A 17,992-nucleotide genomic window follows, 5' to 3' on the forward strand; every position below is an offset into this window, starting at 1 on the left:
CGCATGCGGCCCAGGGGCCGTGTGTTTGACATGCCTGCTGTAAAGGCTCACTGATCTGTAATATTTGCATTTTAATGAAACTATATGGTCAGCAAAATAATAAAAAAATAAATAATCTACTGTCACACACGTGCACATGGGAGGCAGCTTGGGATGGATTATCTCTGTTTATAATTAGACCCAAATTTGACTAAGGAGTGGAAGGTGCAAAACCGCATTTATCTTTTTTTTTTTTTTAAAGTGATCCTTTGTAATTGAGGACACAGGTGGCGGACCTGTACCAGAGGGTCACTTCTGGTCCTAGCCTCTATGACACCACTTTAGGTTCCGGCCCCAATGATGATGTCACTTCCACAACGCTCCTTTAAAGCTGCCATCTTTGTGCCAAAGAATTATTTCTGTCTAGGAATCAAACCTGTATGCACTGTACATCCTTTAAAACTAATTTTACAGGCAGGAAATAACATATGGGTGTCTGCCCCAAACCTTTTTCATGTCTCCAGTCTATTCTTGTGACAACATGCTGTCTTATCTTAATGCAAGAAATTAAGGAGTAACAAAATAGCCCATCACGGCAGAAAACAAATTAATAAAAGGAGGCCTTGCCAAATGATGGAGTAAATACTCAGGTCAAAACAGAACAAAGAAGATAATTTATATATTGTCCTGAAGTAATCAAGTTAGTTAAAACTACACAGTAAATAACTCCCTTAAAAAAGCAAAAGATATTTTCACAAGGTCATAACATAAATAAGTACTTTTAAAATAATACTCTGAAAACTGCAGTAAATTCCTGTCTCACAGCTCATGAAAACTGTAGTTGAATATCACTCCATTATTGTTTAAGCATATTCAGAAATGCCCAAGTATCCAAAAATGTTTTCCATACACTATGCAACAATAAATCCATTAGAGCCTGAAGCATTTTCTTACCACAGTTTTGGTTGCAAACATATACTTGCCACGTAGCTGGAAGTCATTTGCCTTCTCAATAATTAGATGTCGATTTTCCTCTGTTTGAAAGAAATCTGTGCTGCTTAAAACAATTGATGAGCCAGTGGGTTCATGTCTCTCTACAAACACTGTGGTTGGCTTATCATATGGTTCTACTCCCCTGGTAAAAACACAAAAACGTACACATTACTGGACATTTTACAATATTACAAACCAATTCAACTTATGAGATCCCTGCATGATTACTATGATATAAAAATATCAAGACTGCGTATCCTAAGAACATTATACTATTAAGTTTACTAAGCTAACATCCATATTACTAACTGAGAATAGACCGGATATGGATGCAGGTACACGGCGATGGGACCATGAGACGTACTGCGCAGGCGCCTACAGCGCGTCTCATAAACTGCAAGCGAAGTCTTGTCCACCGCGAACGAAGGAGTCACGGCCCAAAAACGAAAGAGCTCAACTAACGTGAATGAGAAATGAAGCAACAACGCGCCCATAGCTAACGACTAACGACACAGCCACACAAAAAAGAGGATTCTGTGCTGCACCCCAGAGTCAAACGGAAGAGGCTATGGAGGCCCCACAGGTCCACAAAGATAGTACGGAAGGCGCGGGAAATGACGAAAGGCGCAGGCGTCCAAAACGCGCTTCTGAATAGGACATGAAGCAACAACACACCCATAGCTAACGACTAACGACACAGCCACACAGAAAAGAGGATTCTGCACTGCACCCCCAGAGTCACACGTAAGACACTACGGCGTCCACAAAAATAGTACGGAAGGCGCGAGAAAGTACGAAAGGCCCAGGCGCCTACAATGCGCTTCTGAACTAAACGTCCACACTACACAGCATGGTCCGGGTAATGAGAATAAACGAACTCTCTGTATTAAACGTACGGCATCCTCACACGTCCAAACCATATAGCATATGTGAATCACATTACAGTGATGCATTATTAACAGCACAACCACAGAAAACGCTCTGTATTAACAGTAAGTGCAATTATCCATATTACTAACGGTAGACAACGGATAACTAATGGAGTCACGGTCACGGCTCCAAAACGATCCAGCTCAACTAACGGAGCTACAAAAGCGAGCCCGCATGGATAACAACAATAGACGTAGGCGCCTACAACGCGTGTCTGAAACCGCAGAAGCAAAACTGTCTCGGCTCCAAAACCAAACAGCTTCGCATGAACAAATACAATGTACATAGACGCCTACAACGCGTGTCAGAAACTGCGGAAGCAAAGCAGGCACGGGTTCAAAACGAAAGACCACAACTGACGGAGACACAAACACGAGCCCGCCTGGATATAATCGATGAACGCAGGCGCCTCTGAAATGCCGCAAGCAATGCAGGCACATATCGCATACATTCATCAATGTATTTCGGGTTACGCCGACAATAATCTCTTTCAAATCTATTTCGGGTTACCCAAGACCAGGGGTTGGCCAAAGATACTAGCATAACTACATCATGATCTTTGAGATGGAGAAGTTATAAAAAGTGTTGATTAGCTAATTTCACCAAAGCATTATTACAACGAATATGCAGTGTTTGCTGGTGACCTTGATCATCAAATATTTTCCAGAAACTCTCCATGTGGCCAGCTTAGAGGAAACCCCCATATGTTCCATGATATTCTGCAAGGCCAGCGTGACATCACAAAGTTGTAGCAGCCTATGATGGAAGGGACAACCCCCCCATAGTACATAAAACTAATCCCAGTAATGATCTAAAAATTGACAGAAAACTTTCAAATGCATTTACACACAAAACACAAGCAGAAAGGAACTGGAAATATGTTGGTGCATTTGTGTCTTAAAGGTAATGTCTTTTTATTAAGGATTTGCATGTGACCTGTATGTAACAGGTGAGCCTACCCTTTTAATAATATTACCCACAGTTAATGTAAACGGGAAGGAGTGAAGAATCCATGTGGTTTATTAGTGCTGCACATATTTGGTAGGGGAAAAGCATTATGTAACATTTTTAGTCTATTAAGATTTTCAGCTATATTGCCTTTTGTTTGACTACTCTAAGTAGGATGAAATCATTCTAGTATTCAAATCCTTAAGCTAGTCCAAGACCTTAAGAAGGAAAAATCAGATATCTCTCTATGTAATCTAAGACAGGATGGTCTATATGGACCTATTCATATTACAATAGATTAACATGTTATCAGCTATATGCTATGTATCGTTTTTGAAATTCATACACTGTAAAGGCTTTGTCCAACAAAGGATTGTGATCACACCTGTGATTATATTTACATTTGCTTATTTGGCTTATAATCCACTCAAAATTAGTTCAATGTCTCCTTCCCCATTGACTTCAATGCATTTGGCCAAGTTCAGCAAAGTTCCCAAATATTTCTGCAATCTCCCTGAACAAGGAAAAGCAAATTTAGTGGGGTTTGCTCATCATTAGTTATAAAGTAAGGTGTTGCAACGCACCTTTATCTGGGCCTTTTGTTATCTCTGATTTGTGTAACCTTGCCAATAAAACACCAAAATAATACAACCTGCTACACCGCTGTTCAGAGGGTTTAAGAGAAAAAGCAAGAAGTTAACAATTCATGCTCAAAAATACAGCTCTAGCTTGATGGGAATCCAATGACCAAAGTGTTTAATTTTTTTATCAAATTCACAACTTAGAAAAATGAAAATTATCATGCAACCATTGATTGCAAATTTTTAAAAAACAATTAGCCAGTTCTGTACTTCTATTATATTGTGACACAGACAAATACAGTTCCAGTGTCCAACTCAGTTCAGCACTACTTTTTATACTGAGTATTGCTATGTACAAGCCCAAAAGCAAGATAAACTTTTTACATACGCTGTATATCTTACAACTTAATATGCAAATTAGAGTTTAGAGTGCAGAGGTAAGCTAAGGCATGGGCTCATCTAGAAGGAGGAAGAGAGAAGAGGAAGAGTTCAGAAAGAAAGACAGAGAAGCAGAGGCTGAGGTGATGTTTATTAGCATTGGCAAGTAGGTGAGCCATCCTGTCTACTAGAAAGATCCCCAAAAACAGAACCTTGAGTCCCAGACAGAGAACAAGTTTGGAAGGTATTCCCAGTTTTATTTTGAGCTTCTTTAATTATTTAATAAATGTGCCATTTTTGTATATTTTAGTTACAATAATATTTATAAGTGAGAGAGTCTCTGTAATAGCACCTCTTCTTTTTGACAATAAAAATGTTGTATTTACAGTATATATCATTTTCATTTGTAAATTTCTCAAGAAACAACATTCATTTTATAACAATTGCACTGAATTATCTACTTCTAAAATTTCCTCTCATTACATTGTGTGGATTTTCAAATGGACGGAGATCGACTGAATAATGATGCCACAATATTAAGGTTGTCAAATTTCTGTAACTATTCCAGAATTTTCCTAACATATTGGCATTTTGCATTTTCTGGTTTAAAAGCATATTCACAGAAAGTTAGATGAAGGTGGAATTAATAAAATTTCAAACAATGTTTTACTCATATAAAACGATTGTGGAAGTGTGCCATAAACATATACAGTACTCCAAAACCAGTACGCTACATCAGTTCTACATGGGCTGGACAGCTCTATGGACTCGTGTGCTATTTCCTCCATATCTTAGTTCTCCTATTAATCTCAACTGATAGCAAGTCCGTTAGTCTCCATTGTTTATTTTACTTAGGGCACTATAGCTAAACCTGGCTTTCACCATAAACAACAGAACTCTGTCAAGTTGTCATTTGGCATTCCTCATCCATGTCAAAGCAACACAAGCTGCATTCTGATAGCCTTTTTTTAACATAACTAATGCAATCCTTTAACTCAGGTATTGATTAGTTAAATGTAGTTATTCTGTTACTTTTCACAAGTTATGCCAACCTCCTTAATCTTATTCAGCAAAAATCTAACAAGTCTGCTGTTAAATGGGTGATTTTAAGATTGGGTGATCTCTTTGGAGTTTGCTTAAGACATGCATGTTCTAAAGACCATCATGCTGATGAATCTAAAGCAAACAACTAAAATTAAATGCAAAGGGAATTTTTTGTCTTGTCCACTATCCATTACAACTGCACACATAATCCACTGCCACCTGTTTATGTAATTTAAACAATTCTGTCCTCATACATGATTCTGTCACTGTTCAAGTAAGCAATTACACTAAACATCAATACATACTGCTTTGCATTTCTTGAAAACATATTATTAAGGGTCGTATAAACAGTAGGGACCATCACCATACACATTCTCATTTTAAAAATAATATAGCGAACTCCAAAAAGACAAACAATAAATGTGCAGGGAATGGGATTAGTAAAAGAAGCAGCAAACACTGAAACAGAAAACAGATCAATTTACCTTAAGGCCACAAAGTTAAATTTTTCTCTGCAAGAATTTCTCCTTGTTTAAATCTTCATATGAGTAACACTTAAACACATTTCTTGTGCTATAGAAAAGGATACACTAATACCAATTGCTAGTACTGGTTTTGGGCCAATGCCACCTCATAAGCACTGATACACAGTATCAGCTTAAACATAGTGTTTTCCAAGTATGAGATGAGTTCTATAGTCCAAATTGCAAACAGAAGAAAATAAAATAGGGTCTGTGGGGTAAAATACAATGAATGGCAGCATTAATATGTAACATGAAGTCAGTGGGTTGATATAAAACCAAACTTAAACAATAGTGCTGACAGGAAAATAAAAAGTTTATCATATAGATTACTATAATTTTTTTTTTCATTGTCAACACAGAGGGCAGGACACAAGCTTGTAACCCAGATACATTCAGTCACAAAAAATATCACTGCTACACATATTGCTTGTAGTTTAATTTCTCCTCTGTGTTTAACCAGTATGTTTGGTCAGTTAAGCAATTCTTGTTTTCTCCAGCTAGGGCTGCCAGCTGCCCAATGAATTTAGAATATATTTCAAAAGGCTTTACATTTTGAATACTTCAAATATGTAACACTGAAATGAAAGTTTTACATTTTTCCACTCAACCTCCCATTACTCTAGATGCCACGGACACTTGGTGTGGTATAGGCATGCTGTATTCACAGTTTGAATCTCCTGTCTGTTTAACTAATTTTATATTTTGATGTTTTTACACTTTTTGAATATTGAAAATTAAAAACTTAAATATTGTCACTCAGCTTCCTATTATGCAAGATGCCACTATGTGACTTGAGCAAGTAGACTGGTCTTTAGAGCGAGAAGTACAATCACATTACTCCTGGAGAGTAAGAAAGCTATGACCACTTGTTATATAGAGACACCGGGAGAAATACTCACAGCTCATGTGCTTTCAGTTATAGTAGGTAAATGAAAGGTACTGTCTGACATAAGCATTACTAGGAGAGTGATGGAGTTTGAGATCTTGTACACAATTATTACAGTGCAATTATTCAGTTAGTTCAACTGTTCATATAAATGAGGAGAGAAGCTGGAGGCTACACAAAAAATTAAAAGACTTTTAGAACTTTTTTGACTAATCACAAACAATTTCTTTGGAGTCCACTCTTACACTAACAAATCAAAAATGATGATACCAAATAAACTCAAGAAACAAGCTTGTGAACCATTGATATGTGCAACAGTGCAGTTTTGTCTTTTTTGTTAACAAACACACATTACAAAGAAAACATACTGAAAAAATTTAAATCATTAGTGTAATCACGATGTTCCTCTACCAGGGTTAGCACGCAAAAGATGATCTCTTTATGAAATTACAATGAAGTTGTGCGATTGAAAGTAAAAAGGTTATTTAAAAAAATCCACACATCTGTTCTCTTATTAAGTAATCAGTGCTCATATTATTCAATGATGGGTTTATAATAAGTTTAATGCACAAAACTCCACAGGATTCAGTTTTGTGCTGAACAGATCTTATGATAAAAATTAGATGTTCTGACACAAAGTCTAACAATCGGTTCATGCTGTCACATTGTTTCTGACAAGTTTATATTTTAGTTGAGATAGCTTTTTATTAAAATAAATGTTATATCCACTGTTGGCTAACTGTTAATAGTTTTAAACAGCTTGAACTTAGGACTGTGATCATCAGGAAGATGACTTTATTCAATTATGGTGCAAGTTAAGAAATAAAAATTCATTATTGACCTGCTAGCTTTGAAACTATGATAATGTAACCTATCATCTGTGAGTGCTAACCATTTCAACTTTTAGTATATCAGCGATCAAATAATAAAAAATTATGATGAATGAGTAAATAAGAAATAATAACTAGAGGGATCTAAGGCTAATAAAAGAACACCACATAATGTGAATAAAGTTTGTGTAAATTAAAAATTGAACCATATTTCCAACCAACTCACTCTCTGTACTCTTAACTGTTCTGTAGTTGCAATGAAACTGGGGGCTCTACATACCACATTAATTTCATAGTGAAATTTAGGAGCCTGCATTTCACAACTTCCATACTAAAAGACACTCATGTAAGCCATGTGAATTTGAGTTCAAAGGCAAATAGTTTTAAGGCGGCAAAATCCAAGACACAGATAGTATTGTTATCCATATTACTAACCGAGAATGCTAAACCGGATGATGGACGCAGGCACATCCGGCAATGGGCCGTAGCTGCAAAAAGACGTATTGCGCAGGCGCAAAAAGAGTCCGCGAGAGTCGGCTGAGGAGCCGAGAAAGGCGGACAAAAGAGGGCGAGAGAGGCGGATGAGGGGCCGCGAGAGGCGGACAAGACCACAGAAAAAAGGAGTGAGCACAGGAAAAATGGAGAAATGAGGCGCAACGAGCACCGAAAAAAGGAAAAGGCACATAAAAAAGTAGTCAAACGCAGGCAAAGCACGAAACACATTGCACACGAAACTAGACCCAAAAAAAAAAAAAAAAAAAAAAAGAGGCTCGCGCACAACAGCAAGGCACCCCCCCCCCCTACAGGCACCGGACAGGACACACACCAAGAGGGGGATTCAACAAGCCCATGGAACACAAAAAAAAGAACACAAAACCACCCCACAGACCCTACAAGCAAGGGACGGGACACACACAAAGAGGGGGATTCAACAAGACACAGGAACACAAAAAGAAAGAAGATGCTCGCGCGACAACAATCCTCAACCCCCCCCCCCCCACACACACACATCCATAAGAAGTGACACCCAAAGCCACATATTCTAAAGTGAACATCAACACCTTCACACTAGACAGCATAGGTGTCAGCATAGGTGGATCTCCTTACAATAAAGCACTATTAACCGTTCAACTGCAGAAAAGGAAACATATTAACAGTGACTGCGATCCTCCTTATTACTTATCCATATTTCGCATGCTGAGAAAGAAACAAGTCATGAATACACGGTCACGGGTACAAAACGAAAAGGAAAGGATAACAGGAACAAACACACGAACACGAAAGAAACAACAAAATAGACGGCTATGCAGCATAGGTGGATCTCATTACAATAAGGCACTATTAACCGTTCAACCGCAGAAAAGGCTCCATATTAACATTGAGTGCAATACTCCTTATTACTTATCCATATTTCTAAAAGAAAAAATGTCTCGACTCCAAAAACGCAAAGCTCAACTAAAGCTTCTAACTAACGATGTACCTAAAAGTAAAAACTTTATGAACTGCATTAGATCCTACAATAGTTCATTTGCTTTTGCATCTACCGGAGTAAATATCAGGCCACCAAAAGGCAATGGCCCATACTGCTTTCGCATATGTGCACAAATACTGCATCGCATTGGAACAGTGCACCCTGAAACAAATCAACAACGCAAATATGCACAAATCTACATCCTAGATCCACATGACGCAAACTATCAATCAAAGTGCTGCATCGCAACAGGCACGGATTCAAAACAAAACACCTCCCGTCTCAGACATACGTTAATGGCAGCGAAGGCTACAACGGGCTTCTCACACAGCACAGGCAAATCGATTACAGCTCCAAAACAACATGTCCCAAATACTACACATGCAACAACGCGCCTCTCAAACGGCACAAGCAAAACATACACCAGGAAAATTCATTCGGATTAATGAATGTCATTTGCAATCATTGTCATTCAGTTCACTTCCCTGAAGAAACAACTGGCAATACAAGTTATACATTTACACGTTGTTGTCAAAAGGGTCAAATTAGACTGCCTTCTTTACATTCATATACTGAATATCTACAGAAGCTTATAACTGACGATGTACCTGAAAGTGAAATCTTTATCAACTACATTAGATCCTACAAATCGGTATCCACTATGAACATTAACGGTGGCACTGCACGTGACATCCGTCTTGAAAAAATGTTGTTTATTGATGAATGTTCAATGGCATGAAGTCACTTACTCAACACCATTCATAAACTTCTACAAACGTTTATGAATAATAATATTCGATTTGGAGGAAAGATACTTTTATGAGGAGGAGATTTTAGACAGTGATTAGCTATTCTTCCAGATGCCATGCACTCAGCTATTGTTCAGTGCACCTTAAAATACGCAGACAATTGGCATTGCTTTCAAAAGATACAGTTAGTAAAAAAGATACGATGTCCAGAACCAGATCATAACAATTGCTTATTACAACTGAGAGATGGTACACTCACCAATACAGATGGACTTCAGCCACATATTATTACAATTCCTCAAGCCTTTATCTGCGACGACTTAGTTACAGGGAGATTTGGAACAGCAATCTCATTAGACCAAATGCCCCTTTTAACACAACGCACTATATTATGTCCAAAAAATATTAATGTGGAAAACATAAATACCCAAGTCATTCCATTACTTCCTGGAGAGACACAACTCTTTCTAAGCTCTGACAAACTTGACTCTGATCACAACAATAACCATCTTAAATGACCTTACAAGTTCTGAGCTGGAATTACCTTTTACACTTAAACGGCGTGTACAAAGAAATTTTCAAATAAACCTTTACACTGTGCCACACACTTTATTGTTTGCTTTCTATTTGCATCATCTACACCGTCACACTATTCTATATCTCATTCATACATCACGCTCTTTGTCATTCCCAACACCAGGGGTTGGCGAGCGAAGCGAGCAGGGGGCGGAGCCCCCTAGTCTCACAGAAACAGGCAGTTACAAGGTTTATTAAAAACAGCATAATTCACTGCTAAAATTATATAGCAAATTCTAAAGATCACATTTAAGCACTTCTCCTTGTTGACTCTAAAAATAATTAAATGTTCATCAGTACAATTAAAATGTGATGAAAGTGGGAAAAGTAGGATCTGCAAATACAAGTATATTGACTGTTAATTACTGGTGTCTTTTTCTCTTTTTTTGCTTATATCATTATTGGATGATCAAAGTTACCCAACCTCAACCAACACTGTGTTAAAAAGTAATTTCACTCTTACAATTATCAACTGAATGCACTACCTTTAGCTGTAGTGACTGCAACCAAATGCTTCCTATAATTCAATACTAGTCTTTCACATCACTGTACAGGAAAGAAAAGTGTTATTTATTCATTCAGGTTCCCTTTATCAAATTTTAGATTTTGGTTGTAGGCCTGAAAACATTCAGTGCCAAAACTTTTATATAATCAGGAAGGATCAAACTATTTTTCATAATGCTTTTTTTTTTTTTTTTTACTTTATTATGATATTTTGTAAAATTTCATTAGACTATATGTTGTTAACAGGGCAATACTGTCGAAAACTTAAATGTAGATGAATGAAGCATCCAGTTACAGGTTTCTAACACATTTTAACACACTTTTTGTAAAGACAAAAGTTATTGGCTTAAAAGAAACACAAAAACAAAAAGAAGATTCTTACCAAAAATAAGATTTAACATGCTCATGAATCATCACCCAGGTTCTACCAAAATCATCAGACTTCCACAGCTAAAACAAGTAAGAGAATACAAATTTTATTATTCATTTTGTGAATAACACATTTATTCATTAATTCTTATGTCTATGCCAGCATCCCTTGTTAACGTGAGACTGCATAATTGGTTATTAAAATATACTATAATATATGAGAATTCTAAAATATTCCCCTTTGTTTAACCAGCTACTAACATTTTGTGGAAGAAATCTCATTTTAACTAACTAATAATGAAGCTGCACAAACTGTTGTCTTTGTCTTTAACTTAAGCATCCATCACCTTTTCTCATTTTGTACAGGCCCTGAATATAATGTCTCTTTTCCTTTTCAATTCTAATATTACTGAAGTTCTGTGTGTGTTCAGGTGAAAGAAGCAAAGAAAACAATTTATATCTGTAAAGTTTGTTTCAAGTAAATGCTAAAAATGAAGATCTTTGACTTCTAAAACATAGATGATTTCTTTTTAGGAGGCTTCCAATTACTAGCTAACTACAAATTAATATTAAACAATGAAGAACTCTACTTTTTACAATACTATATTGGTTAGGTAACTGCATTATCATTACTATATACAATATATTCACAGTTCAGATAACTTCTAACAGTATGTTTTGTTAGTGATTCAGATTTCCTTACATACCAGCATCTGTGATATCTCAATTATAATTAAATTACAAATTCCTCTAAATGTACCAGGCTATGTTCTTGTTTTCATTTTCCATTACAAAATAATCTTTTAAGTTATTTTTTCCTTCCATTTACCAGACTTTAGCCTAAACATATATTCAAATACAACCTCACACTGCGGCAAGTTGTAAAATCTTACCTGCTTGTTAACGTGGGATCCATCATAACCAAGAATCAAATTGGGATCATGGCTGTGCAGAAGTAGATCAGTAGGTTTAAATGGAGCAGCAAAGCAAATGACTGTCTTACAAAAGTCAACGGACACCCACAGCAACGAGTTGATGGTATCAGTAAAGATATACTAAAAATACAAATGACAAAAGAACTCTTAAGGCACAAACTTAGGAAGCAGATCATTTTCAAAACGGTTACATTTTCATGCAACTGCCGTTTGAGACCGACAATATTTTATTTTTTCCACTAACGAAATTGCCTATAATGGCTTTAGCCTTGTAGCAAACAAAAAAGACCAAGTCTCTGAAGGCCATTGGATGCTTCCATTTATACTTTTTTAATTTCACATGTATGTGTCTGCGTGGGTTTCCTCCGGGCGCTCCGGTTTCCTCCCACAGTCCAAAAACATGCAGGTTAGGTGGATTGGCGATTCTAAATTGGCCTTAGTGTGTGCTTGGTGTGTGGGTGTGTTTGTGTGTGTCCTGTGGTGGGTTGGCACCCTGCCCAGGATTGTTTCCTGCCCTGTGCCCTGTGTTGGCTGGGATTGGCTCCAGCAGACCCCCGTGACCCTGTGTTCGGATTCAGCGGGTTAGAAAATGGATGGATGGATGGATAACATGATACTGTAAATATAATTTATACTTACTCGTTTGTTGTCAGCAGGTGTGTGGTAGACCTGGGCTATCATCTGTGCCTTGGCAGTAATATTCTGAGTAAACTTGTGTGTTATTTTTTCAAAAGTTGCTCCATAGTCATACGATATGTAAACCTTTAATCAATGAACATATGCACAGGTTATCAAAATAAAGCCCTAACAAAATTAACATATTTTAATTACAGAGTTTCCATAGATATGTATAATAGAAAAAATGAAAACACCATAAACACCATTTAGATGCTTCTTCTATATGAAAATAAGTTAAAATTCATAATCACATCATAAAACACATTCAAAATTTGCTATTTTTTGCAACATTTCCAGTGAAACATAATTATTGTCACAAAGAAAAGTAAACAGTAATTTGTTTTATAGAGCTGTTAAGATTGATTTACAATTAGAATATTGAAAAACCATATTCAGCAGCTGCAAAGAGCAGAAAAACCAAATATTTTCACACTGTAAAGCACGAAACAATTATTGTTATAGAACTCTTAGATTTTCATTAAAAATTACATACATACATACATACCGTACCTATAAACAATATCTTCAAAACTTGATGAACCTCACCTTATGCCAACACCACATTACACAACTTCTAGACATGGCGTAGGTCAGATTTACCAACCAGAGTTACCAGACCATGTTTATTTAAACAATGGAAAAAAAAAAAAAAAAATCACTGGGTATGTCTACTTTACCAACCGAGTGCCGATTTCACCCCTGATGGAGCCAGTTCTATATGAACGGTTATCAGATATGTCAATTTCAGCCACCATCTGTTTTTATTTTTTTCCATTGTTTTGTGGTATGTAAAACATGAAACATCTGACACACAAGCTTCTCTTCATCTTGTGAGGACCAAAGCTTATTCTTTGTCACTGTATTAGACTTATTTAATTTTGTAAGACAATTGGGCTCAGTTAAAGTGTTGTTGCTTAATCTGATGTTTCAGATGTGCTATGTAACAAAGTACTTTCCTGTGAATGATATTTGTATATTATATATTTATTTTTTATTTTATTTTTTTTAAACCAAGGGTTAATATTATTGGCAGGCAGAAGGGTGTAGCAGTTAAGGCTTTCGACCTAAGACTTCAAAAACCTAAGGTTGTGGGTTCAAATCCTACTATTGACAATGTGTGACCAAGAGTAAGTAAGTTACTTCACCTGCCTGTTCTCCAACTGGAAAAAGAAATGCAGCCAACTGTATCTCAAATACTGTTAGTCACCTTGGATTCAAATATCAGCCAAATAATAAGTAATACTATTAGGTCACTGTAGCTGCTTACTCTTGAATATGCTATATACTTTACACTTGGCCATAAATAAAACATCATTGCATTTGGTCAATCCTGCTTTTCCTAATCACTTGATTTTGTTGATTCATTGAAAAAAAACATTTTCACAGGGAAGTGTACTCTTTTCAATTGAAATGGGTAATTAGAAGAAATAATGAGAAACCTGAGTATATATTATTATTAAATGTTTTCCATTTTCATTTGTTTACGTTGTTCATTCAAGTGTATCTTTTCATGTTTTTCAGCAGTTGTATGGTGTCCCCCTTTGTAGCCATGGAGGGTAATGTATATTGTGGAAACCCAGGGCGCATACAGCCGTCCCAATGCCAACACAGGCAGAGACACGTGTGCAACACGCAACACACTTTACTTTGAGCTGGGAAGCACTTTTCCTCGCTCCCCAGAGCACAGCATAATACAGCACCAAAATAGACTACAACAGTCCTTTTCTTTCTTTCCTTTCGTCAATCGCTCAGCCTCCACTCTGGCTCACCGAATGGAGTGAGGCAGCTCCTTTCAAGCGGACTCTGGGAGTGTTCCAGGTGGCTCATTAATCAGACCTGGAATCACCCCCAAGTGTGGTGAAAGCATGCTGTAGGGCTTTGAAGCTCCCCCTGGTGTCCCCCACAAAACCCAACAGGGCTGCATCAAATTCCAACTCCCAGTCTGCCCTGCAGGAATCCATGGTGCCACAGCCACCCAAGAGAGCTGCCCTCTAGCATCCTGAGGAAGAATGTGTCTAGCCAATACTCTCTCCCTTGGTCTTTCCATCCAGCTGGCATCCTGGCCAGGTAATAGCTGTGGCCACCCATCACAATATAGAAACAATTTTGGACAAAAAGGGGGTTGGGGCAACCCTGTTCAAAATAAGCAGGCATGCAAGTAAATGTAAGTAATTTTGGACAGAAAGGCGACGGTCCCCTTCCAAGATTCGGAGATGTGAATGTATATTACAACAGAGTAATTCATGAGGAACCCATTAAGTTACTCTTACACCATCACTCATTTCTGGCTTGTGCTGGATCAGAGGACACTACTTTTGCCTCTACTTCTCCCTCACTCCCTTTTTGTTTCAACTGAAGTAACACACTCACAGCCACAATGCCTGGCGCCGCCATTTGACGTTTGTTCCGTGCTAACCACTGAGCTTTGCATCTTACTTGAGTTATTCTTAACTTTTTTTTTTTTTTTTCCATTTCACACCTCACTATACATGCTAAAAGTGATCACATTGTGTTTCCTGTCCAGGACACTGCCCCTTCTAAAGTTGTATGTCCACCCTATAGGCTAATGGTGTTGTTCATGAGGCCTGTTATTAGCTTCTACTCTGTCCTTTGTTTGCATAAAGCCTGATCTTAGTGAAGCGCATACATGCTAGCATAATATTAATAAAAATTATCAAATAAACAGGTCAGAATTTTCTTTAATGTTGCCAGATTTTAATCAAATTACTCAAATTGGGAGGATGCGCTGCTAGCACATTGCTGCACCCACCACAACAACGATTAGTCAAAGTATTTTTGAAATTTGGGGTGCTTCTATTGTTGGGTGGGAGATTTTACCCCTAAATAATGATATATAGAAATATCCTTTCTTAGCAGATACATACTGCCCCAGATGTACCATCCTGCCAAATTTCAGCTTTATAACTAAACAGGAAATAATATTTTTAGTCAATCAACTTTGCTATATATATATATATATATATATATATATATATATATATATATATATATATATATATATATATATATGTACACACACACACACACACACACACACAATCTTCTGGATGAGCATTCATTGGTTGTCTGCTCTCATCCACACAGAGCACACCCCTACAACTAAATACTAAATCAAACTTGTTTGATTTTATCAGAGAGTGAGCCTGCAGACTAGTTGAAGTGATTTGCTGGGGATGTCACATGACACAACTGGCTTCGTGGGAATATGCTCTGACCCACTAAGATTATATAAATGAATCCTATGATTGAAAATTGCTGTAAAGGTTGCATAACGTGACATAACTAGTCAAATCAGTTAGAATTCTTGCATCACAGACAACTGACAAGTTAAGAAATATTAATATGCCCCCTTAATATTTCATGTGTGGCATATTCTTTTTCAAAACCTAGTACCATACTATAAACTCTTTACTCTATCCTTGGATGTCTCCCAATTCTAGTTAAAGTTGGGCAGGAGGTTTAGAAAAATAATGCAACTTGCACTCAAACTGGAAGAAACATCTAAGTAAAGATGCTTTAAAAGCTTGGGCTGATCCATGCGTCAATTGCACAGTATATTGAAGTATTAGCAAGGATTGGGATCCATTCTTTTTGCTGGGAGCACAACTGCCTCTTCAGAGGAAGACTCGATCTTTAAGGAGCTAGCGGTGGGTGCTACATTTGCCAATACTGTAGATCAGGGGGGTGGCTCACGGACAGCATCACCTCATTGGCTACTCTTAGAAGTCTATAAGACCATTGAGGTCTTCTTAAAAAGACAATACTACAGTTGGCTGGTGCAATAAGCATGATAAGTTGCTATGCTCTGCAACTGAAGAATGTAATTAAATTAACCATGCATTTACCACACAAATGGGAACAGCTGCAGTGCTGCCACTAGTGCTGGGCGGTATACCGGTTCATACCAAAAAACGTTTTTTATTTTTTTTTATGATAAGGATTTTTCTTATACCGCAACACCGGTTTAAATTGCCTAAACAATATTCGGAACGTGGCGCAGCGGGAAACTGTTCAAGTGGGGACCTTTTTCACTGCTACACCGCTAAACACAGATTTGTTGCACAGGGGCTCTTTTTCACTGCTACTCCACTAAATAGGTAGTGGTAGTGTAGGTATTGCGTGGTGAAAATGGACAGAGAACATTCCGAAACTGAAGCTGACGATAAAGTTGAACATAATGACACAAAAGAACTTTTGCCGAAAAAAAGGAATCACGTCCATTTCCTGGAGATACTTTGGTTTTAAAAGGTCGGATGTGGACCATTATGTTCAAATGTGTAAATACTGTTTCTATACTATTAGATAATACTGCAAGCCAAGTTGTACTTGTTTTATTTGTTTTCAATACAGTGTAATTTACCTGGGCACTGTATAATAGTGTGATGACATGTTGACTTTATTCTCGACATTTCCACTTTAATCTCAACGCTTATGACGAGAATAAAGTCGACATGTTGACTTTATTCTCGAAATTTGTCATTAAAGTAGAACATCGTAAACTAAACTTCATCATAAAATTAATATTTAATTTACTAGATTTTCTCAAACCCCGTCATAAGTTATATAGCACATTAAATGCTTTGTGTTAAGTGTTCCCCGAGCTTCTTAAACTGACTTCCTCTTGCACTAAGAGGAGGCGCCGGCAGCAATCGCCACACAGAATACATTCACTTCATGCTATTCCTGCTCTCTGAACATTTAGAATGCTAAGATAAATACTTGATATAATTTTCATGGTGAAATGCATTAAAACATGCATTAATCATGTGGGGGCACAGCGGCGTGGAGGTTGCACTGATGCCTCACAGCAAGGGTGTCTCGGATGTACCCTGCCTTGCATTTGCATGTTTTTCTGGTGGGTTTACTCGGCGTGCTTCAGTTTCCTTTCAAAGTCATGTAGGATGTGGGGTTTTGTTATGCTATATTGACCCTGCTAGTGTATGTTTTGCTCATATTCACCCTGCGATGTACTGGCGAATCGTTCAGGGATGGGCGCAACCCTGAATGGATGGCATAATTAAACATGTATAACGAAGATATTTTTAAAGTTCTGAACACTGTGGTCTAAGTTTATAACTAGTTTTAATTTCACAAAGACGTTTATCGTGTGGTGATTGGTTATGTGGAGAAGGAAAAAGGAAGGATAGGAACTGGGGTTTTGGTATGTCAGATAGAGACAGCACACGTGCAATAAAGAAAGCCCGCTCAGAAGAACTCCGACCACCAGATCACAAACCCAACATTTACACAATATTTAAGTTAAACCTGTGCGATACCCATTCATACATCCAGTTTTTTGGAGCCTCATCACACCTGCCATAAAGTTCTCTACACTGAACATACACCTGGGGACCCCTTACTGCGAGGGAGCAGCACTACCACCTCACTACTGTGCATGTTTAATACCTGCTTTAATGCATTTCATCATGAAAATGATATCAAGTATTTATCTTAGCATTCTAAATTTTCAGAAAGCAAGAATATAATGAAGTGAATGTATTCTGTGCGGTGATCGCTGTCTCATCTTAGTACGGAGGAAGTCAGTTTAAGAAGCGTAGATGATTAACAACTGGGTTGGGGAACACTTAACACAAAG

At 37.4% G+C, this 17,992-nt stretch overlaps 1 protein-coding gene across 2 annotated transcripts in view; it reads right to left on the minus strand.

Moving 5' to 3' along the window:
• The window catches only part of sorl1 (sortilin-related receptor, L(DLR class) A repeats containing), a 226,452-nt gene that overhangs the window by 156,317 nt on the left and 52,143 nt on the right, over positions 1-17,992 (minus strand). For both annotated transcript variants that reach the window (XM_051932187.1, XM_051932186.1), the window contains exons 3-6: positions 12,337-12,459; positions 11,656-11,817; positions 10,776-10,843; positions 934-1,114 (exon numbers count right to left, since the gene is read on the minus strand). In XM_051932187.1, the coding sequence (XP_051788147.1) occupies positions 934-1,114; positions 10,776-10,843; positions 11,656-11,817; positions 12,337-12,459 (534 nt within the window). The remainder of the gene's footprint in view (positions 1-933; positions 1,115-10,775; positions 10,844-11,655; positions 11,818-12,336; positions 12,460-17,992) is intronic.

Source organism: Erpetoichthys calabaricus, chromosome 9, assembly GCF_900747795.2.
Source record: "Erpetoichthys calabaricus chromosome 9, fErpCal1.3, whole genome shotgun sequence".
NCBI classification, from domain to species: domain Eukaryota; kingdom Metazoa; phylum Chordata; class Cladistia; order Polypteriformes; family Polypteridae; genus Erpetoichthys; species Erpetoichthys calabaricus.